This window comes from Acomys russatus, chromosome X (assembly GCF_903995435.1).
Source record: "Acomys russatus chromosome X, mAcoRus1.1, whole genome shotgun sequence".
NCBI lineage: Eukaryota > Metazoa > Chordata > Mammalia > Rodentia > Muridae > Acomys > Acomys russatus.
The window spans coordinates 10,408,106-10,435,271 of NC_067169.1; the positions used below are offsets into that span (position 1 = coordinate 10,408,106).

The 27,166-nt window shown below is 41.3% G+C and overlaps 1 protein-coding gene across 1 annotated transcript in view; it reads left to right on the forward strand.

Annotated features, from left to right (window-relative positions):
• Window positions 1-1,591: 1,591 nt before the first annotated feature.
• The window catches only part of Dipk2b (divergent protein kinase domain 2B), a 38,794-nt gene continuing 13,219 nt past the window's right edge, over window positions 1,592-27,166 (forward strand). The window contains exons 1-2 of the mRNA XM_051140982.1: window positions 1,592-1,839; window positions 9,195-9,459. Of these exons, the coding sequence (XP_050996939.1) occupies window positions 1,604-1,839; window positions 9,195-9,459 (501 nt within the window). The 5' untranslated portion in view covers window positions 1,592-1,603. The remainder of the gene's footprint in view (window positions 1,840-9,194; window positions 9,460-27,166) is intronic.

Below are 27,166 nucleotides of genomic sequence, written 5' to 3' on the forward strand. Positions count from 1 at the left end.
TTTCTGCTGCTGCCCTCATAAAGCTACAGAGGCCACCAGCTTCTTTCCTCTCTCTTGTTCTCAGATCAGCAAGAAATGGACTAATCTGGGGTTTTCTATTCCTTAAGCAATAAAAAGCTTTCAAATCAGTGTTAAATGTATTGCTTAATGGCCAGAAAGCGAACCTCTAGTTATTTCACTATGAAGTTTGGTGAAAGTCAGAGAGTCTGGCTGGTTAAGTGCAGAACAGATTTTCCAGTCCAGAGAAGGGAAAAGTTGGTGTGGGGTTGTGGTAGTGGTGTGTGTGTTAGACTCTGTGTATATGTATGTGCATATGTGTTACGGGGTTTGCATTGTAGGGTATGTATAATATGAGCTGTGTGTGTGTGTATGTGTGTGAGGGGGGGGGGAGATGAGGTGATTTATGTATGTGTGTGTTGTGGAGGACAAGGATGGGAGTGTAGTGTGTGTGTTGAACTTTGTGTATATATCTGTGTGTATGGTAGATTCTGTGTATGTGTGTGTTATAGGGCTTGTTCTGTGAGATGTTTGTGTGATATGAGGTGACATATGTGTGTGATATGGATGGTGTGTTATGGAGGGTGAAGATAGGTGTGGTGTGTGTATGTGTGTGTTAAACTCTGTGTATGTGCTGTGGGGTACATGTGTATGTGGTATAAGGTATGTGTGTATGTGTGTATGGTGAATTGTGTGTGTTGGTGTTATGACATATGTGCTATCAGATGTGTGTGTGTATGTGCGTGTGTGTGTATGTGAGGTGAGGTGGGGTGGAGTGTCTGTCTTCGTCTCTGTGAGTGTTTGTGTTAGATTCTATGTGTGTTGTGAACTGTTATGTATGTATGTGTGTTGTGTGGTATATGTATATGGGATGAGAGATATGTGTGGGATATGGGTGGTTTGCATGTGTGTGTTGTTGGAATTGGGATAAGGACATGGGGTGTGTTTGTGTGGTTTTAGACTTTGCTTGTGTCTGTGTGGGGGGGTTCATTTTGTGAGGTATTATATGTATGTATAATGTGTGATGGGGTGAGGTGGGATGCAATGTATCTGTATTTTCTGGGAGGTGTGTAAGGTGTGTGTGTGTGTGTGTGTGTGTGTGTGTGTGTGTGTGTGTGTGTGTGTGTGTGTCTTCCACAGGGTCAGATGGGCCCAGAATGAAAACAGTGGAGGGTGGAGGCCTTCAGAATTCTTTGAAACTCCCAGGTGGAACCTAGGTCCAACACACATCCTGCATGGACCTTTCCTGCCCAGCTGGGATATCCTGTGTTTGTCAAAAGGACTACACAGGGAAGCCATAGCCATTGTCCTTCCCGAAATCTGCCAGTGTGCCCCTCCCCAAGCTGAGGCAGCCGCCCCAAGCAGAGGAAGAGTGGCTTTGGAAATGCGTTATCAGCATCCTCCATGGATTTCCTCACCTCCTACCCAGTCCCATTAGCCGCTAGCTCCTCAGCATCCTCAGACAGAAACCTCAGAGGGTGGGAGACAGGGTCAGCATCCTGAAACCAGATGCTTTTGACAGCTTCCTTTCTGTTCAGGCCTAACCTCTGTGCAGCTCTGAGCGCACCGCACGGTGGATCACCAGGGCCACAGCACAGAGCACAGGATGGAGCCCCGACCTGGGGCTGCGGCTGCTGCCTTCCACCAACCATGGCCAGCCGGGCTGCTGCTGTGGGTCTCAGCCCTGAGCTGTTCTTTCTCCTCGCCAGCTTCTCTCCCTCCTTCTCTGGTACCCCGAGTCAGAAGCAGCTACACTTTGGAAAGAACGTTCCTCGGTCTTGATAAGTGCAATGCCTGCATCGGGACATCCATTTGTAAGAAGTTCTTGAAAGAAGAAATAAGGTCAGAATCATCATCAACTGACTCTGAGGAGCAAATTGAGATGTCTAATTTATGGGTGGGGGCTGAGAGGAAGGCATTTAACAGTGTGGTAACGGGCTGACATAGGAGGGCAAGGGCAGAAACCAAATTGCAGCCCTGAATGCTAAATCCAAAGGTTCTTTTTGAAACGGAAAGGTGAAAATTATTTTCTATGACTTAAGTAGCCTGGGACTGCTGAGTTTCCCTACTCATTCCTCATAATGGGGGGAATGAAAAATACAAAGAAAGCTACTATGTGGCAGATGTTTTAAACTATCCCAGGTGTTGACAGTGGCCCCCATTATTCAAACAATAAGCAGACATGACAGGATTAAGGAACCTGCCCAAGATAGATCTGGGATACAAAGACAGTTTGTTCCAACATGTCAAGGTCTGTTTCTATTGTATGATACTGATCTAAGGAAAATCATTGTTTAGTTCACTGCTGTGCACATGACACCCCCCCCTTCCACCACCACCCCCAAAAATGGCCTCTATACCTATCAACAACACAGTCATGGAACATTTAACAAGGCTAGGAACCAGCAGGAACCAAGTGGACACAGCCACCCCAGCTCTATTCCTTACCTTCTAGGCGATCAGAAAGAAATTCAAGTAACAGTGAACTTTGGTCTGATGCAGGCTAGAATACAGGAGCACTGGACAGCAGACACTGAACCAAGATTGGGCTCCTCTGAAAAGAGGATTTTTGAGCAACGTCTTCTAGGGTTGGGGAAGGGAAAGGTTTAAGACAGAAGCATCTTAAACGAGGATGGAGACAAGGGAAGAGGTGAGAGGTACTGGTAGCTGAAGCCAGGGGTGTAGGTCGATATGGACAGAGGAGAAGAGCTAGAAGGTCTCATGAGGCCCAGGCCCTTGAATGCTAGGTCAAGAAATGGGGCACTTAGCCTGGGAATCAGTGGTTTCCAGGTTTTTTAAGCACCAAAGAAGTTTCGACCTACACCTCTTCTTTTCCTTCCACCAAAACCTAACCTTATGCCTATAAGATTCTGTGAACAAACAAAAGGCATAAGCAATGATATGCAACTTCTCTATTAGACAGAGATAACCTGTGACTGTTCCATTAGATTACTAAAAAGAAAGAACAAATAGAAAAGCACAATCGAAAATGTTAAGCTTCTTTTTTTTCCCCTATGTTTTGCTTGTTTTGTGTTACTACATACTCATTGTACAAAATGATGGGCTTCTTTATGACATTTTTATGCATATGTATTATGTGCCTTAATGGGGTTTATTCCATTTTTATTGCTCCTCTCCTCCCAATATCCTTCCTTTTCTCAAATAGTCCTTTATTTCCATTTTATATATTTAAAATCTATATTTCACATATGAGAAAATGTGGTATTTGTTTTTCTGAGTCTACCTTATTTCATTTAATATCATGATTTTCAATTCCATCCATTTTCTTAAAAATGACATACTTTTGTAATTCTTTATGGCTGAATAAAATGCCGTGTGTGTGTGTGTGTGTGTGTGTGTGTGTGTGTGTGTGTGTGTTGACAGAAAACATTAAACTTTATTTTTATTTTATGTTTTATTTCATGTATATGGGTGTTTTGCGTGCATGTGTGTTTGTGCATCAAATGCATGGCTGAAGTTGAAGCCAAAAGGTGGTCTCAGATCCCCTGGGCTTAGATTTATAGACAGTAATGAGCCACCATTTTGGTGCTGGGAACCCAATCTGGGTCCTCTGTAAGGATGTTCTTAACCAGTAAACTAGCTTTCGAGATCTATTAAGACTACTCTGCTGCAGACAATAGGGAGGGTGTTATGCTGGGAGATAAACTCCCGTGCTTCAGGAGGACCCCATAGAAAACTATAGGCAGGGTGGCCTAGGGTTGCTCTCAGGGACTGAAGAACCAGAAGAGAGGTCACTTCGGACAAAGGAAGGTGGAAAGGATACTCCTGGATTCAGCTCTGTGTTCAGTTTGTTGACTGACACAATGTGAAAAGGAGCAATCCAAATATGGAGCGGTATGCTGATTACTCAGAGAACGCAGCAGTGAGGACGTAGGTATAGCTTAAGCTGGGAGAGAAAGAAACTGAAGGCGTCCGGTGGAGAGTGCTAGGCTTCAGTCCTCCTTCATAAAGTGCAAGGTGTTTTTCTTGCAACACTGCTTCTCTAGAGCTCAAGACATTCACGTGCACCTAAAGAGGAAATGTGCCATTGCACACAGGAAAACATCAGGTCAGGTTTGTGAGGTTACAGCACTCTGTGCTGAGAATGCTTAACCACAGCAGGAAGAGGCAGAGAGAGTCTGAGGGTAGGAACCTAAGTATCATCTTTCTTGCTACCTTATAATTTTTTATTTTATTATAAGCATACTATTTGCTTATTTTAGAAATGTTAACTAAAAAACAAATCCAAACTAAAAATCACATCGAATTCATTCTGAAGTGGGCTAGAGAGATGGATGCATGGGTAAAGTGCTGGCTGTGAACGTGGATCCCCAGCACCCACGTCAAAACTGGACATGGCTACAGGGGCTTATAACTCTAAGACTGGGAGGTGGAAACCAATGTATCCCCAGAGATCCTGTTCAAACAAACAAATAAACATAACCTTAGTGCTAAGAAGACAGAGACAGGCAGGACTCTGCAGCTCATTGACCAACCAGCATAGCTGAACCAGAGAGGACCAGGTTCTGTCTCAAAAAATATAAATAAATAAATAAATAAAATGGGAAGCAGGTGTGGTGGCCCACACCTTTAATCCCAGCACTCAGAGAGAAAGAGGCAGGCAGATCACTATGAGTTTGAGGCCAGTCTGGTCTACAGAGCAAGTCCAGGACAGCCAGGGCTACACAGAGAAACCCTGTCTCTCAAAAAATAATCAATTAAAAGAAAATAAAATGTGGAGTAGTTGAGAAAGACACCTGACATCAATCTCTGGCCTTCACATATACAAAATACACCAAAGTACATGTGTGCATAAAGGCACACGCGCGTACACACACACACACATGCAGGCACACGCACACACACATGTATGCACACATGAACCTGCACAAAGATCCAATCATTCTTATATAGGGATTGTACTTGCATATGAAGAACACTTGTTCACATGATTAAATATTCTTATCCATAATCTGATTTTAATGGCTTTAGAGTATTCAGTTACATCAGCCAACTATAATATACTTAACTAACCTACTATCATGAGACAATGGGATTTTTTTCACTTTTCAGTATTATAAACAATGATGTGTCAAACATTCCTGCAGCAAGATTTTGTGCATCTCCCTTATTGATTCCCTGTGAAAAACTCTTTAAATGGTATATTTTAATGAAAAAAGCTCATTTTAAGATCATATGTATACATATACATGTATATATCTTCAAATGAGTACTCTAACTATAAAGCTCACTTCTTGCACTCACAAATATTTGATTTGACATTAATAGAAAGTAATATTTTTATATTGTATATGATAGATCTATTAATATTTAATTTTGTATGGCCTGATTTATCTATGGAATACATTTATTAATATCAATCTTTCCTTAGCTTGCATTTCTTCCAAGCTCTTTTTTTTTTTTTTTTTCTTGGTTTTTGGAGACAGGGTTTCTCTGTGTAACAGTCAAAGCTGTCCTAGACTCACTTTGTAGACCAGGCTGGCCTTGAACTCATAGAATCCACCTGTCTCTGCCTCCCAAGTTCTGGGATTAAAAGCATTCACCAACCATGTCTGGACCAAGCTTTTTTATTTCAAACCAAAAAAAATTTTGCAGGTTTATTGGCCCTTTGTGCTTTTTTTTTTTTTTTTTTTTGGTCAAGCTTTAAGTTCAAACCTTTTACCTCTCTGTCTCCCTCTCTCTGTCTCTGTCTCTGTCTCTCTCTCTCTCTCTCTCTCTCTCTCTCTGTCTCTGCTTCTGTCTCTCTCTCTCTCTCCCCCACCTCCTCCTCCCTCCCTCCCTCCCTCCCTCTCTTGCTTGCTCACTTTGGTGCTGAGGATGGAACCAGAGGTCTGGACATACTCAGCTCATGCTCTATCTCCAAACACCATGTCCAGTCCCTTTGCCTCCATCTAACGGCATAGTCATTCATCTTGGTCTTGTTTATCTACTCTCAAACAGTTCTCTATTTCTTCAAAAATATTCTCATTGCTCTGTGTGTTCCAGACCAGCCTGGTCTGCAAAGGGTAGCCAAGGCTACACAGAGAAACCCTGTCTGAGAGGGGAAAAAAATCTCATTGTGCCTCAGAAGAAAGCCCATCTCAGGACCTTGGAAGTGTGACTACAATTCTCTAGCCTGGTTCTTGTGTATACATTCCAGCCCTGGTCCGACCATTCAGGACTGGACAATGCTGGGACACAATGACAGACAAGCTTCCTAGGCTAGGCTGGGTAAACTCAAGAGCCACACTTGACAAATGAATATACTTTGCCATCATTATCTATCCTTTAGAAGGATGCTAGTGATACACCAGGGGCTTCCCATACTCAACCACAGTTGAGTAATTGAAAATTAGAATGTGCCCCAGCAGTAATGAGCACACCTTTCATCATAACACTCAGGATGCAGAGAGAAAGGTGGATCTCTGAGTTCCAGGTTAGCCAGCTATACAGAGTGAGTTCCAGGACAGCCAATTGCTACACAGAGAAACCCTGCCTTTTAAAAAATGTTATGTTCTGACCAATTTTTCTATGCAACCTGTGTTGAATTCTTCTTCCTAAATTTAAAAGATGTTCTATGGAAATTAGGTGGGCCTGACTGACATGCTCCTTCTACTGAAAATTTCCTTAGACAAGAAACCCTGCATGGTCCCACCAACCAGAAGGATCGACCAGGATCTGCTTGGCCCATATTGTGTATGCAAGGGGAAAGAGTGCTTAGTGGCAGCATTTTAGAAATATTGACAGAGGCCAAAATAATAAATAAATGTAGTTTGTGCAAGGGTCAACATTGCCTTGGTAAGACCAAAGCAAGTTTTTTAAATATATTTATTATTTATTAATTTATTTAAGTGTTCTATTCACAGGTATGACAGAAGAGAACATCAAACCCCATTATAGATGGTTGTGAGCCACCATGTGGTTGCTGGGAATTGAACTCAGGACCTCTGGAAGAGCAGACAGTGTTCTTAACCACTTAGCCATCCCTCCAGCCCCCAAAGCAAGTTTTATAAGGAGAATAGCAAATAGTGGTTGTAGAATGATCATGATTAACTGTGTCAAATAACATGACTATATCCTAAGACCTTTGGAAAGATGCTGGATGGTCGAGGGGCTCAGACTAATGCAAAGACATGTGAAAGAGAGAAGAGAGAAAAATATTCTGGGAGGCATGCATGACCATAACATTTCATAGGGGTTCTTGGGCCCTTACCAGTGCTGACTCATTACCTCATCCTCTTGACTACATGTGATTGGTCTAACATCCCCAATCCCTAAACCTTAAAGAGATGTAGCTCAGTAGTAAAGCCTTTGTCTAGCATATTTGATGTCCTGGGTGCAATTTTTACTGTCACACACACACACACAAAATCAAATAAATTAATATACACAAAGACTTTAACAAAGGAGTTGACATACTTAAAGGTTTCATAAATGTGTGTAACTATCATTATCACCTCCTTGTAAATCCTAAGTTCCAAGATCTTTGTTGGGTTGGAACTTTATAACCAAGAGAAGCTACCGGAAGCAGGACTACCTCTGGGTCCTGAGCCCTTTTGGTCCTTCCTAGAAGGGAAAATGAGTCCCCACAGTTGTCCTGAAACTTCTGGTAAAACTGACTTTTGTAAAGCTCTTTCCAAGTTCATCTTCTTCAGTATCCCTGTGGCAAGGTTCTTCAGCAGAACCACTTGTGCCTGCATCCTTTGCACTTCGCAGCACTGCACTGCAGAGGCTGCTTCCTGACAGCACTTTCCCAGTGGTGAGGGGCTGCAGCTCTGATACGGAAGGGACACAGAGACCTGGCCTCTCCTGCTCTTGTCCCTGGACTTTGACCGTTTGTCATTGAAATCTGTCTATGGCTTGCCTTGCTATCAAAATACTAGGAAAGAACTGGTGTTGTGCTTCAGTTGGAATACATTTGGGTAGCATACACAAGGCACTGAGCTTCATCCCCCACCCTGCAAATAACAATCAGTGGAAAACTTGTACTACCTTTGAGCAAAGCTGAGTTATATGGGTAAGAAAACAAGATAATATCCAGTTGGGGCTCGTCAAAATGTTAAGTGATCATATGCAAATTAGGCAAAACTCATTGCCATGGGCTGCCCAATAGTGCTCAATAACAGGAATTTTAAACTCCCATTTAAGTTCAATATTTCATATAGTCTGATTTTCACTTGCCGTATGACCTTCAGTTAACAATAATGAAGGCAAACTTTTTCTGAGTAATTTTTTCAGACATAAATCAAAAGCAGACTCCACATTCGTCCCTAATGGAAATGTCAGCACACAGCTGGAGAAGTGACTCTGTTGGAAAGGGTAACTGTGGAGCCTAGGAAATCAGCAGATGACAATAGGCCAGTGCCTCTCCCCTGAGAAAGATTAAAAGCTGACCAAGGCACGGTGCTCAATCACACACCTGCTGGAGCCAGATGCCTTCAAATTTGATGCACATGAAGCAGCCGTGGGTGCTTGAAATTCACTTGGTGCTGATGACTTAAATCAATGTTGATGGGGTTCCTTGGGATTGGATGTTAGGGTACGGTGGTCTCTCAAGTTCAGGCCCAAGATCCTCTTGGAGAGCTGTTTCCAAGCCCCAGGCATTAGTCAAGAGATAGGTGGTTTGGATAAGTAAAGTACATAAGGCAAAATAGTTAGGGATTTATACCCCAGATTGTCAACTTTGTGTTGGATTTTGAGCAAAATATTTAAGCTCTGTAAACCTCCATTTCCACACCTGTACAGTGAGAGTGGGGTATGAAAAGAAGAACCAAAAGTATAAAGTTATTGCCTTTAAAAAGTGGGATTGTAATCCTAGCACTCAGAAAGGCAGAGGCAGGCAGATCTCTGTGAGTTTGAGGCCAGCCTGGTCTACAAAGCAAATCAGTCCAGGACAGCCAGGGCTGGATATTCAGAGAAACTTTGTCTCAAAAACAAAAACAAAAACAAAAAAATTAAAAACAGGGCTGACGTTCAAAGAGTCTTAGTTGGCCCTCCTGTACATTGGGGGCAGAGGATAGTTTCATGTGACCTCTTTTGACATCATATGTATATGTCAAAGTTTGGCCAAATACAGATAATCATCTTGTAAAAGGAGCCTAGAACAAATCAAAGTAAAAGAAATGATCAGATAGGCTGTTGTCCCATTTTCCTGTCCTTGGATTCTGGCTCACAGGCTTATCCTATGCTTCCCACAGGTTTGACAACTCCCTGGCTTCCCATCTGGGACTGCCTCTTCAGGATTTGCTATCTTATGCTGCAAATTACTCAGATGATTCTAAAACCTGGCGCCCAGTGGAGATTTCTCGACTGGTCAGCAAGTATCAAAGTGAGATCTCTGACAGGAGGATCTGTGCCTCTGCCTCAGCACCGAAGACCTGCAGCATTGAGCGCATCCTTCGGAAAACCGGGAGGTTCCAGAAATGGCTTCAGGCCAAGCGCCTCACACCTGACCTGGTGCAGGTGAGTGCAGGCCATGAGTGGAGTGAGGGGTGGCAAGAGATATCCACTCATACGTCTCACCTCAGAACATAGGGGTTTCACAATCTGTGAATCGCCATCTTTTTGGAGGTTGAATGACCCTTTCACAGGGGTCACCTAAGATGATTGAAAACATAGATTTCTGTATTATGATAGAGAACAGTAGCAAAATAACACTTATGAAGTAGCAACGAAAATAATTTTATAGTTGAGGGACATCACAACATGAGGAACTGTATATATTAAAGGACCAGGGCATTAGGAAGGTTGAGAACTGCTGGTCTAACAAAATAGAAACGTTGTGGTCTATCTAAAGTGTGAAAAAATCATCATAAAAATGTGCCACCTGCGCCACTGCTGTACCGAGTCAAGGGCGAGGGACTGCGGATTTAACTCACACACACATACACACACAATAACACAGCAGGTCCTTCATGCTAAGACAGCAGCAGCGGCGGCAGCAGCATGCTTTTTATTCAGTGTTCAAAGAGCCTACTTATAGACAGCAAAACAGGAATGCCACTCACAGATGAAATCCCTCAAGAGTTGATTGCACACAGGAGGAAAAGTCCCGAGGAGGGGAGGGGTGCGTTCTCAGAGCAGTAAACATCACTAGCTAACCAGCATAAACACAGACACAGAAGCTGCTAGAAACAGGACATGAAACAGCAAGACAGGCAGGCAGCCCAGTCGGGCCTGGTTCCTACATAAAACAGAGTGGCTTGTGATAAGGCAGGAACTAATCAAATTTTGTTTATAAAGCTCTGTCCTATCATCATCCACCACCCTCTTCTATTGATCCTCAATGCTTACTTGATAAATAGTCCCTGGCTGCCACCTTTGAGCTGAAGATTTGCCAGGATAACCCTTACAAACCCACTCCCCTGACAGATTTAAACTCACCTGCAACTTTTCCCCTGGATGCCTTCTCCACCCCCAGGTATGGAGAGCCTTTATCTATAGAAGGTTCCATATAAAGGCCAGGCATGGTGGCACATGATTGTAATCCCACGACTCAGGAAGTAAAGGTGGGAGAAGCATGCTACACATTGGAGACCCATTTGAGCTACATAGTGAGACTATCTCACACACACACACACACACACACGTGTGTACATGTGCAAACACACACTCACTCACATACACATATGAACACTGGGCCTTACAAACACATGTTTCTGGATGAAAAATAAGTTAGATATCCCTCTTTTGTGTTTAATGTTCCTGGTTCCCCTAGTGATCATCTGTCAGAACAAGAACCTCCATGCCTCCCACAAAAGTCATAATAGGACAAGACGTGCAGTAAACGTCAAACCCCTACCCAGATCTAGCCAATGGACGGGACATTCTCCACAGTTGAGTGGAGAGTGGGGTCTGACTTTCACACGTACTCTGGAGCCCCATATTTGACCACGTCCCCTGGAGGGGGAGACCTGGTGGCACTCAGAGGAAGGATAGCAGGCTACCAAGAAGAGCCTTGATACCCTATAAGCATATATAGGGGGAGGAGGTCCCCCTCAGTCACAGTCATAGGGGAGGGGAGTAAGGGGAAGATGGGAGGGAGGGAGGAATGGGAGGATACAAGGGATGGGATAACAATTGAGATGTAATATGAATAAATTAATAAAATTAAAAGTAACAATAATAATAATAATAATAATAATAATAATATGGCTAATGAGCCTTAAGCTCTAGCACAGAGCTTCTCAACCTTCCTAATGCTGTGACATTTAATAGTTCTTCATGTTGTGGTGATCCCCAGCCATATCATTATTTCATTGCTACTTCATAACTGTAATTTTGCTAATGTTATGAATTATAATGTAGATATCTGATATACAGAATCTCCTATAGGGATTGCAACCCACAGGCTGAGACCACTGCTTGAGACAAGGGTAAGCTCTTTTCCCCCTTGTGTTCTGGATATTTCCATAATAACAATAGACTGAGAATTATCCTGAGTTCTGACAAGTTCAAAGCACCCTTCTGGTGCATCTAGAGTCACCTGTACTAATATATGTGGACACCAAGGTGTAGGCCAGACAGCCATGGAACATGAGAACTGTGCTTGAATCTCAGATCTGCCTCTAAAAGCTGTGGCAGAATAAGAAAAAAAAAAAAAAAAAAAAAAAAAAAAAAAAAAAAACAGCCTCCCAGGGAGAATTGCAAGCTTCTGGTTGTCACTCATACATTCAACAAGTTTCAATAACTTCAGTTGTAGATGTGGAGAGGAATCACATGCAGTGTCCTCTCCCAGGAGCGTTGGGCTCAATGGTGGAGACAGATTAAGACCACCAACCACCAACTCTTTCATGTTATAATGTCTCTAGGGGAACAATGGACAGACTATTAACTTGAGTCTTTCATTCAAAAGATTGAATTTAAGCTAATAGTGTAATTCTCTGCTTTGACATTCCTGCAGAAATGTGAGATAGGAGGAGGGCTTCTGGATAAGCTCGAAGAGCCTCCAGGCTCTGACATTCTTTGACTTCTATGGCTCTGCTGTGTTTGCGTCACAGATGGACCTGGAGTCTACCTTCACCAAGTGCTAACCTGGACTCGGATTTTGTCATTTCTAAAATGGCAGTGCATTCTCCCTCTTCTGCCTGATTTCTTCATCCTGATGTGCTTAGAGACAGGAAGGAGATTTTTTTTTTAAGTCCATCATTTTAAAAATACATGTGGCATTCTGGCAATAAGTGAGCCCCTTTCTTTTATTGATTATACAAATATTCTCTCTATCTGTTTTTCTTTTTCATTTTATGCTTGACATGTGCATTACAAGTTTGCTTTCTTTCTACCGAAAGAATAACTCTTACCCACACTCAATAAGACATCGCAAACCATAACCATATTCACTTGTCTTTACACCCCAACCCATCTTTTCATCCCCCATTAGACTTTTTCCTTCTTATAAAACAACAGAAAAAAATATCAACAATCATCTTATATATTTTGGACAAACCCCACTGTTTTTCTATTCACTAAGATTAAAGCCATGAGTATTCTTTTCTGGCAGTATCTTCTTCTTTTCTTGTCATATTTTCTTCCTAGAGAGCCTTTACATTTGTTAGCTATAGCCTGTCTGCCCTTGGATTTTTGCACTTTTTCCTGTTCCCAGGACTCATCTATCACCCACATGCCTGCTTTTTGCTTCTTAGCAAAACTCAGTTTCAAATAGATCCTTCTTCGCCATCAGTGAAGGGGAAAAAAATCCTCACCTAGCCTAATCCACGAAAATTAAAGACCAGAATTTAAAACAATCTACTTAAAATAGCCAAATGGTGGAAACAACCCAAATATCCATCAACTGATTAATGGCTAAAAAAAATGTGTTCTATCCAAACTATGAAATATTTATTAGTCAGCCTTAACAATGGAAAAAGTACTAATTCATGCTGCTGCATAAAAGAACCTTGAAAACATGTTCCATAAAATAAACCAGACAACAGAGGGCAAGTGTGATTCTAGTGGACCAATAAATAGCAATAAACAGAAAATGAATGGTTGACAAGACGAAAGGATAGGAGAGGATTCAGAGTGACTATTGGGATGCAGTTCCTTTGGGGATGAACAAATTTTAGAATTAGGTATTGATGATGCTGTCACACCTTTGTAAACGTACTAGAAACCCATCAAATTGTATAGTTTAAAATAACTTATGTGTCCAAGCATTGTGGTGTCTACTTGTAGTCCCAGCACTTAGGACGCTGGGGCAGGAGGCTAGCAAATCTAAGACCATTCTACACTACATAGTGAGACTGTTATGCCAAGATTACCCAGATTGCAAGACCCCCCCCAAAAAAACCCACCAGGACTCGATACTGATGCAATATACACAGGGTCCTGTACTACAGGCTCAGAGCTTTGATTCACCATCCTTCCTGATGCAGCAGGATAGGAGAGTGATACCGGAGCTTCGAGGGTAATGGGTTTATAAGGAAAAACTGTAATTAGGGCTTGGGATCACAGAGAAATAAAGAAAAAAACATAAGCAGGGGTCTTGAGTCTCAGGAATGTAGACCTTCAGGCAGGTTGGGCGGAGGCTGCATCTCAAGGGAAAGGTGTGAGTCTCAGGAATGTAGACCTTCCAGCAGGATGGGTTCAGGAGGCTAAATCTCCAAGGAAGTTATTTTATCTCAGAGGATCATTGGGCGTTAATTGTATCTAATTGTTCCAGTGGAGTTTCTGGAGAGTGCTGACAGGTGTCATTCCCAGAACACAGGAGAAGAACACCTAGAGGACAAGTTCTCATACAGACCATCATTAATTGCAGAATATAAATTACATATAGGATATGGCATTAATTTCAACCCTACAAGACCTTTTATCAAAATAATCAATTGTTAAAGAGTTGAACTTCAAGTTATGTGAACTTTAGCTCAGTAATAAAAGGAAGTATGATGGGGGCAAATGTGATCAAAGAACATTGTGTCTGAGCATTGAATATGTCCTCATGGAACTCAGTACTAGGTGAATTGAACGTATCCCAATTTTAAATAAAAAACTAGAAGTCACTAAAATGCTAACCTTATTTTAAGGTCATGTTGCTAGACATTAACATCATGTGATGTACAGCTCCCAGTGTATCCTAGGCCAAAATGATAACAGCAAGAGCATTTCACTGCCAGCACTCCAGGAAACCATTTGAGTACAAAGCTAATAGTGTAATTAATTCTCTGGCATGACAATAGCTATAGTGTTTTGTTAACTATCTCAGATATCCCTAATACTGCCATTACTGTATTAGTGGACTTCATGTCAGAGAATTCCACCAACCACAGATCCAAAAATAATATAGAGTGCTTGCTCACTTGTAGTCCTAGCTACTTTGGATTCTGAGGCAGAAGAACCCCAGAGACTAAGAAATTCTAATAGTCTGTGCAACATGGTGAGAACCCACCTAAAAACACTCTAAAATAAAAGTGTCTATATTCACTGTAAGCATAGTTCTTTCTTTTTTATCTTTCCTTAAGCAACATAGCATAACTATTTGCATATATGATTTAGGTTGTTATAAGCCATATAGAGATGATTAAAGACGTTGGAAATGTGCCTAGACGCTACACAAATGCTTCAACACTTGGACCCAAGCACATAACCATGCATTCTTCCCCCTCAAACTTAGATATAGCCCCAGAATCCTTCTCAATAGCATTCTAAGCAAGCAGTATCTGTCCCTGATCTCATCCAGAATAAGCTGAGATCTCTGCCTGACCATTCATCCTAGATTTGGCTGAAGAGCTCTGCCTTGTTTTTCTGATCGTCCATCAGGCAGAAATCCTTATTTCTGGTTGGGAAATCCTGTTTATACTTATGTGGGAGTATTATGCACCAAATGAAGAGCTATTATGGGATGGATGGGAATGAGATGTACCTCATCTTTCAACTTACACCAAATAGCTCAGAGCCAATTCAGCCTACCAACCAACCCAAACCTGGCATCCTGTCAGTGTTTAACTTAAGCTAACCACCCCAACTTTCATTTCCTCAAAAGCCTTTTTCTAACAGTGATCTTGAACAGATTCCTTAAGATTGTGTGTGTGTGTGTGTGTGTGTGAGAGAGAGAGAGAGAGAGAGAGAGAGAGAGAGAGAGAGACAGACAGACAGACAGACAGACAGACAGACAGACAGAGATAAAGAGAATGTACATTTGCATGTGCTGGTATGTGTTTGGAGAAGGTAGAAAAAGGCCACAATAAACTAATAGCCCTTGTTAGTTAAGCAGAGGGGAGAGGAGAAAACAATTAAAGAAATAGAAGTAGACTGAACCAAGGACCAATGCAGCTGGCCATTGGGCCTTAGATCTGTACACTATGTCTTCTTGTTTATTAATAAAGTTCACATGGGTGAAAGGTCCAGTGGTCCTCATCAGAGGCAGAGTCTGGAGTCTGGGGCTCCCCTCCTGCAGGGCTGAGTATAGCTTTGTCATAAGGACATTCTCTGGAGCCACAGAATAACTACAGTAGAAACTGCCAAAGATGGTGGCAGGACCAAGAATCAAGAGGAAGTTGGCAATCCAGGGCGTGTGTGGCTGGGTGTGCACAGCGCTTACAGTAATAAAACCGTGAATTTCCTGCATTGTTCTGATGGAAATATCCCACGGCCTAAATTGCTAGTCCCCGAACAGAAGCACAGCCAAGAACACCACTTTGTTTTTCACGATGCGCTTATTTTTAAGACTACAAAGAATGCTTCCTTTGCCGTAATGCCAAACGCAAAGAAGCAAGAACCCCAGACAGCCAGTTTTGGAAAGAGGAAAACCTGTACCCTGCATCGTGTCTGCCTTCCATCCCCTCAAGAACCTCTAAGCTGCCAGGGACAGAATCCTAGCTGCAGATCAGGATGCCATCTCCAAAGAGAATGAGCTAGATGGGCAGTAAGCTTTTTGACCACTAGATGGCAATACAGAGTCTTTCAACAGCTTTGTTTAAATCAGGATGGCTGGCAATTTTACTTCCTAGTTTCCATTATTTCTTTGAATAGATAGAATCGGGGAAATAAGCAAATTCACCAAAATGCAGTTTAATCATTCATCAAAATATAGGCTTATATGTAACTGCTGAACAAGATAAATTCATTTCGCTTACACTCAAAAATATCTAAAGGTTTTTACAGAACCAAGGAGGACAATCAAAGTGCATGTCTATGTTGATGCTGAAAAAAATAGCTCACTGCTGGCTGTATCTTTTTCACACGTGTCTAACATTGGAGTCAAAATTGAAATGACTCCTCCAGCACAATGGGTCACTTCTGTAATCCCAGCATTTGGGAGGCTGAGGCAAGCGGAGAGCCGGTCTAGGCTATGTAGTGAGACACTGTATCAAAAACAAACAAAGGAAATGATCCTTAGTGGAAGTCAAGCAACCAAAAGTGTCTTGCCAGTAGCGCACGGGACAGTTTTGGTTTTTGCGCGCTTTTTGCCGAATAGTCTTTCAGATCAGAGCCCCGTCTGAGGCACATGATGGTGACTACATCGTGAGACCTTGCTGCTGGCCTCCCTGGCGAAGTACTGTACTGTTTTGTGGAAGGAGGGCGGGCTTTGCCCCTTGGAAACACCACGGATACCCCACTGAGATTGACATTGTGATAGACTGAGAGAAGCCATCCTCGGTCTGGAATTCAGGAAACAGACCTGGGGACTCCAGCCAGGCTATTGTGTTTCTAATGGAACATCCATGGGAGGTGGGGACCGGAGGAGAGACCAGGGATTGCAGCCCTAGAGAGACACACAGGCGGAGAGGCGGGAGAGAAAGCTGCAGGTTCAGACCAGGAGGATGCGGATTGCTTCTGTCTGAGAGAGGATCAGGGTGCAGGCCCGGAGAACCTAGGGATTCCTCCCGTGGAACTGATACCCGGAAGGTTTATTCTTGTCCCCCTTAACCTCTTTTCTTTCCCTCCTGTATAGGATAGTCGGGTTGTATAATAAAGTCTAATTGTTATGAAACAGAGCCAACCCAAAGCTATTTGTTGCCCCCAGGAGTTTTGAAGATGCTACAGGATGAATTAAGTGTCTCCACAGTGTTATTTCTCCTGCCAACCATGGAACTGCTGAGAGTTGAAACAACTAACGTTTTAAATAATGGGATCTGTTTGGTGTTAGAATCATTGAGGCTTAGCCAACTCACATTAGTGTCAAAGAAACTATTTGGAATAGAACTGGTGGTTTGAATAAAAATAGCCCCATATGCTCATATGTTTGATTACTTGGTCCCCAGCTAGTAGAACTGTTTGAGAAGGAGTAGGAAACTTGTAGAAAGAGATATTTCACTTGGGGCTAAATGAGGTGATTTCATGTTTCAAAAGACTACTGTTCCCAGTCTCATCTGTCTGTCTATCTGTCTGCCTGTCTATCTATGTCTTTATATCTATCTCCCTCACTCTTTCACACTGCCTCTCCCTGTCTCCTCTTTGCACATCAGGGTGTGATGTCTCAGCTGTTTCTGCTGCTATGCCTTTGCTCCACCATCAAGGGCTCTCTCCAAAGGCGTGTAAGCCCAAATCAAACACTTTCATAAGTTGCCTTAGTCATTGCGTCTTATCACAGCATAAGAAAAGGAATTAAGACACCAATTTCCAGGCCTTCATTGCATTGTGGATTTACAAAAAATAAGGGACAAGTAGGTCATCCACTCAGTCCAATAAAATGACTCCTAAATCATTCTTCACAGACCTCATGAGTGAAAACAAAACAGAACATGGTTCCCTGTGGACAAGTTTAAGCAGAAAAGGCAAGCAAGAGAAGACTAGGTGAAAAGTAGCCATATGACAGGTCACCAAGGCCTGCCTACATGGTACTCAAATGCAGAATAGAGGAGGCCACAGCCAAAGCATAAGTCCAAACAATGAAGAGAGACCACACAAAAGAGGCTTGTCATTATAGGACTTTGAACTTTTCCAGTGTTTACACATTAGTGAACCCATCCCCTTCAAAAGACATTGAGCCATCCTCCATTTTTGCTATAAAATCTTTCCTTTGAGATCTCACTCCCCCTATTCTGATATATTGTAGTTCTTCCCTTTATTTGCAATTCTATTTTACAATTCCCTTTACCCACAGTCAACCATGGTTCAAAAATACTAAATAGGAAATTCCAGAAATGACCGATTCATAGCTTTGAAATAAATCTTTTTGTAGTATGTCATTATAAGTATTAAACTTTTTTATTTAATTGCTATGCTCTATGTATGGTGGTTTGAAAAGGAACGGCCCCCATAGATTCATGTGTTTGAATACTTGGCCCAAAGGGAGTGGCACTATTAGGAGATGTGGCCTTGTTGGAGTAGGTGTGTCCTTGTTGGAGGAAATGTGTCACTGTGGAGGTGGGCTTTGAGGTCTCCTAAGCTCAAGCTACACCCAGTATGGAACAGTCTCCTGATGCTGCCTGCAGATCAAGATGTAGAACTCTCAGCTCCTCTAGTACCATGTCTGTCTGCACTCTGCCATACTTCCTGCCATGACTAAACCTCTGAATTGTAAGCCAACCCCAATTAAATGCTTTTCTTTATAAGAGTTGCCTTGGAGCAGGGTGCACACCTGTAGTCTCACCACTCTGGCAAGCAGAGGCAGGCAGATCTCTGTAAGTTCAAAGCCAGCCTGGTCTACAAAGCAGGTCCAGCACAGCCAGTGCTACACAAAGACCCTATCTCAAAAAACAAAGAACAAAACAACAACAACAAAAGAGTTGCCATGGTCATGCTGTCTCTTCACAGCAATAAAACCCTAATTAAGACACTGTGTTTCCTTTTTTGTGAGATAGGGTTTCTTAGAGCTTACCACTTTGGCTAGACTGGCTGACCAGTGAACTCCCAGAATCCACGTGTCTCCACACCCCAATTCTCAAGTTACAGATGTATGGCACCACCCAAACACTTTATATGGAAACTGGGGTTCCAAACTCAGGCCCTTATGTTTGCACAGAAAGCACTTTATTTATTAACTAAGCCCCACAATTATTGTATTTTAGTATTAGTTATCATTAATCTTTTACTGTGACTAATTTATAAATTAAACTTTTTCAGAGTTCTTTGGATATGGGGAGGAACATAGTTAATTTAGATATTTAAGTTATTTGATATGCTAAAATATCTTAGATATTCTAAGATATCGCACAGAATATCTTAGAACACATTACCTGCAGATAAGGAACAGATGCTTTTCCTATAAATGGGGCTTGGCTCAGAAGCCTCTGGACTGGCTGTGTCTGTATGTATGTTCACATAACATGAAGGAAGCAGAGGCTAAACATTATAACTATAGAATACTTTCTGTAAATAAAGTCGCATGGAAGAATAAATTATAGAACCAGTTTATATATTATGTTAAAAAGTGTTTACTAGGCCATAGAGCCTCTCAATACATTTTTGAAACCACATATATTAAAGACCATTTTCTCTAATCAAAATGCAGTAACATCAGACAAAAAAAAAAAAAAGACAAAGAAAAAAACAAGGATTAGAATCATCTTTAGAGCACTAAGCAAAGAAGTGAAACTGTAATACTGGCAAAATAACAATGAGGGAAATTCCATATTATCACTATGTATATGATTTATTAGCCTTTGCCAAATCGCTGCTCAGAGGAAAATCAGAAATCAATGCAGTGCTGTGTTGGACAGCTGTTAATACGAGTTTGGTCCTTAATGTGGAAGAATAATGCAAAAAGTTACAAAAATGGATGTTCATTCAGTCCAAAATCAGGGCCACTTACAATAGAATAATTTTTCCAACTGGGTTAACTCTCCTCTCTAAATATTGTCTAGACTTCTGTGGAAGGCATGATTCATAAACTTTTCCGGTCTGCTATAGAGTAAATTTACTCCCAGTTTATATATGACAGCAGGCCACAGAACAAGATTAAAATAGATCTCTGAGGCCAGTAAGATGGATCAGTGTGGAAAGCATGTGCTACAAGCATAGCTGTCTGAATTCAGTCCCAGGAATCCATGTACTAGGAGAAAGCAGACTCTCACAATCCGTCCTCTGACCTCCACATAAGTGCCATGTCATGTGCCCCCATCATACACACACACTAATTAACTATTAAATAAAAATTTGAGAGAGGAAGAAAAGGTTTGTTTGGGGAGCAAAAGAAATTTCCTGAAAATTCACTATCAGTCTGTCTTCTTGAAATTTTCATGCATATAAAGTATTTCTACTCACTTCCCCTAAAGCCTTCCTCTTACACTGTGACATCTCTAGTCTAAACATCCCCAGTTCTATTCCCCATCTGCCCATTGCTCTCATATTGATGTGCATTAATCTTTATCTCAACTAAAAACACCTCTGTGGTTAGATTTTCATTTATCCCATTTAGATTAAATTCATTACTCTAGCCTATCAGCTTAATCCTGATTCAAAGATAGAATCATATTTATTTTTATCTTATGTGTGTGTGTGTTGCCTGTTTATATGTGTGCACACCACATGTATGTTATTGCTTACAGAAACCAGAAAGAAGTTTTTGATACCCTGGAATCCATATGGTTGTGAGCCACCATGTGTGTGCTGGGAACTGAACCTCGGTCCTCTAGAAGAACAGTCAATGCTCTTAACTACTGAGCTATCTCTCCAGCCTCTTGGTTCTGATTCTTTCTCCTACCACTGTCATCCCAAGTACACGTCACCTTCAGTTTTAACTAACAAAACTCTAGTTATCTACTATTGTTAATAAAATTGTTGTACAGGAAAGGGCCAAAGAGAAAACCTTATTGTTTCATGGAAATTTTTCTATTAGTTTTTGGGCAAACCCAGTTAGCCAATTATTATTAATTATCTTTGGTGGGCTGGAGAGATGGCTCAGTTGTTAAAGGCTAGGCTCATAAGCAAAAATAATTATCTTTGGTTTTGGCAACCAAAACTATTAGTGTTACTGAGAATCACTGCTGGGTATCTCACTAAGTTCATATAGTCTAAGTCTAGTGCATTTCTGAAATTTAAAAAAAAAAAATCAAAAATCCAGGTCAAAGAACAAAGTCAGTCAGGAATTATTTGATGGATGGAATTTTCAGTGGCTCCATAATATCGTCTCCTCTCAGAAGTTCCTAAATCTCTCCACTGAAAATTTACTTTAGGATATTTACATGATCTAGGATAAGCCCATTAGTCACCGATTTCTCTAATCCACCCTTTTCTCCTTCTGAATATAAAAAATGAGTTTTTGAGTCTTTTCTGATTCTTGCATCCACCACCCATGGTTCAGAATAGCGTTTGCAAAGTTTCTGTGGGTTTTTGTGACAGAGAACTTGTTCAGGATAACACAAGCTTGTTTAGTGCAGCTGGCTTTCCATTCCTGCGCACTATACTTTGTTCTGTCTTTTTCGGATCAAAGTCTCATCATCTGGCAAAGAAGACAGTCAAACATTAAACAAAATCAGAGTCTTCAATTTGTTGGCCACCAAACTTCTTCCCATGACCCTATTCAACAAGCCTTTGCTTTTTTTTTTTTTTTTTTTTTTTTTTTTTTTTTTCCATTTCTGTATAATGCCAAGTATTGGGGTTGTTTGGTTTGGTTTGGGATTTGCTTTTTTGGTTGGTTGGTTTGGTTTGGTTTGGTTGGGACAAAGTCTGGCTATGTATCTTAAACTCATGATTTTCCTACTTTGGGCTCTTGAGTGCTGGGATTCGGGGCGTTCATCACCATACTCAAGTCAAATAGCTATTTTTGAAATAATTCTAATTAGAACATAAATAACGTACATAAATGCATGAATCTTAAGTATATTGAGTAAAATTTAACATGTGGGTTCACTCAGAGACAATACCCACATCAAGATACTAGCCCCTCAGAAGGCTTTTTCATCTCCTTTTTAAAAAAAAAAAATTCCTTCCTAGCATGACAAACCATCCCAACTTGCTCAGAACTAGTTGATTTTAGGAATGAAAGTACAATATCCTGTATGTTCAATTTTCTTAACCAATATATTTTATTAACAACTTAGTGACCGAGCATACGTCACTTATAACCCAACTAACCAAAACAATATGAAATGAGGATTAATAGACACAATAACAAAACCGTAAGGATATCAGTTCTGAGGAACGATTCTCCTGGCACAATCTGCAGGATTTCTTCTCCTGGAACCTAGAGTAACCAGAACCCAGAGCCTCAGCAGGAGCCAGAGCCTCGAAGCCTTCCCTCAAGCGGTTCTCTCTAGGAGCATCTCGAAGTGCAATGATGAACAGCCATAACTATCCCAAGTCTCCAAAAAAGCCCTCCGCCTCCAGTTCTGGGCTCATTTATATATCTCCTCCCAGAGTCTGTTCACGGGATCTTTTTAGCTGGCAACAATTAAGCTCCTGCACGAAGTGGTTGGTCTTCTACTGGATTAACTTCACCTGTTCTCGCACGAGACCGTTCTGATCCCACACTTGGAATCCTAAAAAACAGGTTTATCTCTCCTTCAATATCCCAGAAAACCTTTCAATCCCAGTCCAACTGAAACAGTAGCTCACTGTATCACCCCCTCAAAGTACTCACTATGCTAGGCTGTCACGTTGGGTGATTTTTGTCTGGTTTTGAACTTCATTTAAATGGACTAGTACAGTACTAGAGTATTAGAATATCATCAAGTCATGGTATTTATGCATGTTATTGTATGAATCAATAGTTTGTTTTCTTTTTCCTGGAAGTGCAATGATTTACTTTTACTGATACAAGTTATATATTCTGCTATTGATGGACATTTGAGTTGGATTTAGTTTGGGCTATTGTGAATTGAAATTGGTGCCAGCATTTTTATATGTGCTTACAGTTGAACATAAACATGTTGAAGTGAATTACATATGGACAGAGTCTAAAGAGACTGCCGATCAGTTTTCCTACATGAAGTATATATGTTTCTGCCTATATGCAATGGAAGAGAGGGTACTGACTCCTGTTTCCTATCTTCATCAACAGTAACTATTTTTAATTTTCAACTTCAGGTATTTTAGTGGGTGTCTAGCAGCATCTCACATGGTCTCACTTGCATTTTTTGGATAACTTATGATGTGAAACCCTTATTCATGTATTTATTAGCTACTTTGATCTTTGTTAAAGTACCTAAAGTTGTCCATTTTGTTAGGTTTTCTGTGTTTATTATTGATTTTCACAAGTTACACAAATTATATTTATGTTCCAAATACAATTTCTTTATCAGATAAGTTATCAATACCTTCTTATTAATCTCTTTATTTCTGAATAAGCCTGACAGTATGCAGAAGATTCTTCAACCAAACATTCCTCATACATAACATCCTCAGTCTCTGTCCACTGTTAGGTAGAAAGGCAGACCAGGAAGTGCACAGTGTGATACTGGAAGCAGGAGTCACACTATAACCTTCAGTGGTCTAACCATAGTGACCTACCTGCTAGGTCTCACCTCTTAAACATTTCACAGCCTCCATCCTCCCAGCATGGTGCCATCACTTGGAGAACAAATGAGCCTGTGGGGAGCATTTCAAATTAAATCACTAGTGCTATTAGAAATGATTTAGAGGTGACTTAGCATCTACAGAAGGATGTTTAGCCTAGCTTCTACATAAATGCTTTGCCGTTTTACACAAAGGACTTATGGTACCTATAGGGTAGTGCTGGCCCTAATCCACCATGGATAGTGAGGGGAAACTTCTCATTATAAAAATTCACAGTCTCTATATATTTCTAAAAATCAGGCTTCGGGATATAGATGCAGTGTTTGCTTAGCATATGCAAAGCCATGAGTTTTATTCTCAATACCATAAAACAATGAAACAAAACACTAGAAAGTTAAAGAGTCACCTATAACAGAGGCAACAATTGTGAACATACTGGAGTTCTTCTTTCTAGCTTTTCCTAGTCTATTTTTAACTTGGCTGCAGTTAAGTTTTATACGTAATATTCCCCTGTGGCTTAATTGCATATGCTATACTGTTGCCCTTGCTGTTGGAACGATAAGCAGCATTTCATCATGTTGACACAACACAGTTTAATTTACTGTTCTTGAATACTATTATTGCTTTTTTTTTTTCACTTATCAAAAGTATATTTTGACTGGGGTGCGGTGGTACACACCTGTAATCCCAGCACTTGGGAGGCAGATGCAGGTTGATCTCTGTGAGTTCCAAGCCAGCCTGGTCTACAAAGCAAGTCCAGGACAGCAGGGCTATACAGAAGAACATAGTGTGCAAAGACTTTGAATCATATTATGTCCTTAAGACAAATTTCCTTTTCAAGGCTATCACATGCTGACTACTTTCTCTGGTCCAAGCCCATTTCATACACATTGGTAATAGTTGATTTTTGGAACCTGAGACATTCTTTTTCTTTCTTTTTCTTTGTTTTGTTTTTTGTTTGTTTGCTTGCTTGCTCTTTGCTGCTGCTGCTGCTGCTGCTGCTGCTGCTGCTGCTGCTGCTGCTGCTGCTGTTGTTGTTTTTCAGGGTTTCTCTATGTAGCCTTGGCTGTCCTGGACTCGCCTTGTAGACCAAGCTGGCCTCAAACTCACAGTGATCCACCTGCCTCTGCCTCCTGAATGCTGGGATTTCAGGCATGTGCCACCACATCTGGCTTAACCTGAGACATTCTTCTCCCCATTTCCTAGGTGAGGAATCTAAGATGTGTGTTTAAAGCTTATACAGCTAATAGGTTTTAGAACTAGAACTTGAACACAGAGATGACAACCTTTAGCACAGTTACTCTCTGTGACTTCATTATGTACTAGTGGAACTACTAGCTCACAAGGATGTGAGCATTTTGACACGAGAGGTGTGTGTGTGTGTGTATGTGTGTGTGTGTGTGTGTGTATATGTGTGTGTGTCCACATGCGTGTGCATACCACATCCTGTTTGGAAGTCAGAGGAGAACTTGTAGGTGTTGATGCTCTCCTCTTATCATGTGGATTCCAGGCATCAAGCTGAGCAAGTGTTGAACCACCTTTCTACCCCCTGCATACTAAACATTTGAAAGTATGCTCATAGCATCTTCATGGTGCCATAATGTTTGCCTCTAAGTTTATGTACATTACTACAAAACAAAATTGAGAGTCTTAAATATAGCATTCAAGGGACTCACTGTTTCCAACTTGATTTTCCAGTCTTCTTCGGTGACTCCATGTCTGTATCTTCCAGGACAGAGATGACCTTTAAATCTATTCCTTATCTTTGTTCAATTCTGACCCTTTATCGTGAAATGGAATGACGTTAGACATTCATGTACTCAGAACCTACTCAGTCTGCAAGGCCAAGCACATATCACAACTTCTATGAAGCCTGTCCACATTCCCCTATTGCTTTACTTTCCAGAGCACCTGATTTACACCTCCTGTAGCATTTCTCACATTCTGTCCCATAGCAAACTCTGTGGCAGACATGTTACTCTGGTTCACAAGAGTACCAATTTGTTAAGAGGTAGGGACCCTCTTTTATTTATCTTTATTACTCCAACTTTATACAAGACAATTTACATAAATTTTGACAAGGTTTTGTTGGAAAGAATGACTAGCTACACCCTCAGAGGAAGCTTTTACAACTTTCTGAAAACATGTGCAGTATTGGAGTGTCCTATTTGGGTTTAAGGAAGAGTTTTCCAATTCTTTCTGATTGTATCTGAAATGCAATGGCTGGAGTTAGGCCTAGAGACAATCACAATGGCTTTTGACTGCTAACACTTCCTTTGTGGCAGGTGGGCGAGGTGGGCAGTGAGAGCTTAGCTGAGACTGTTCCTGACTCTGTGACCTCTCTCCATTGCTTCTGGCACTACTATCTCACATCTATGAGGCTGCTTGCTTTTTTATGCCCATAGCCCCTCCTTCCACCATAAAAAAAAAGAAAAAAAAAAGACATGGTAGATAGTACCCATGAAGCCACCCAGGGTGCACAGAACATAGGGTACTAACAAGAGACAACATAGGTTTAAGATAAAAAAAAAAAAAGAAAGAAAAGAAGATACAATGGCTGGGGCTACAGCTCAAAAAATAGAGCACTTGCTTAGCAGTGCAAGGCCCTGAGAGCCATCCCCAGAATCAAAAGGAAAAGTCCCATAATTTTACCTCTCTGTTTGAACCTTGCCTGATACATGTGGTACAATCTCACCAGAAGGGCTCAAGGAAAGGGTGGAGAAAAAGCCTACCTGCCCTTCCCCTAGGCCAACAAGAGTACCTTCTGGCAATTAGAAGTCTCAGAGTCTCCTGGAGCAAAGTTGTCAGATATGCTTAACGTCCTTTTTTATATTATTATTGTTATTATTATGAAAAGAAGAAGAAAAGAGAAAAGCAGTAGCCCATAGAAAGAAATGGCCTAGTGGACAATTATGATCCACCTTAGCATACTTGAATCAAAATGACAGATGATTAAACAATGTATTTTACTCTGCATCAATTGCCCTGCCTACCCCAGCAGTCGGTTGATTTGCTTGCCACAGTGATGATTTCATCTGGCATAGTCAAAATCTTTGAGTGACCCACAAATGCTTCCTTGGTAAAGCCCCAAGACCTCTGGGATAGAGAAAAGTACCGAACAGAACTGGAGGTGGCAAGAAAAGAAAGAAGAGTCTCCAGTAGGAGAGAGAGGAAAGCCAGTTAAGACTTCCATCAGCCAGGTAGTACAAGATGTTGGCAACTGTGTGAGTACTACCAGGTGAGATTTTGAACATCAATGGTTTGCCAACAAGAGATATGGAAACACAAAGAGGAAGGAGCCTGACTAGGGCTATGACTACATAGACATCAAGCACGACAGTGTAGGAGCTAAGATAGTCCTTTATTTCAACATGACAAGGCAAACCTGCTAAGCAAATCTGCTAAATTTGGTGGTAGTGCTGGTGGTGCTGGTGCTGGTGCTGGTGCTGGTGCTGGTGCTGGTGCTGGTGGTGGTAGTGGTGGTGATGGTAGTATTTTTAAACAAGACCTCAATCTACAGCCCAGGCTGGCCTAGAACTTGGTCATCCTACTTCAGCCTTCCCCGTGCTGAGATTAGAGGAGTGTGACACATTCAGCTGTTTGCATCTTAATCTGGGTTAAGGTTAGGGTTATCTTAGTTACAAAGATCAAAAAGTACACTCAGACCATTTAAAGTCAAAAGAAAAGGTGTTAACATTATCTTTGGTCTCAATTGTTAATTAGACAGGATTTTGAATTGCCTAAGAAACACATCTCTGGTAATGACTGTGGGGTTGTGTCCAGAAAAGTTCAATGGAGGAGGGAAGATCCACCCTGAATTGGCAGCACCATTCCA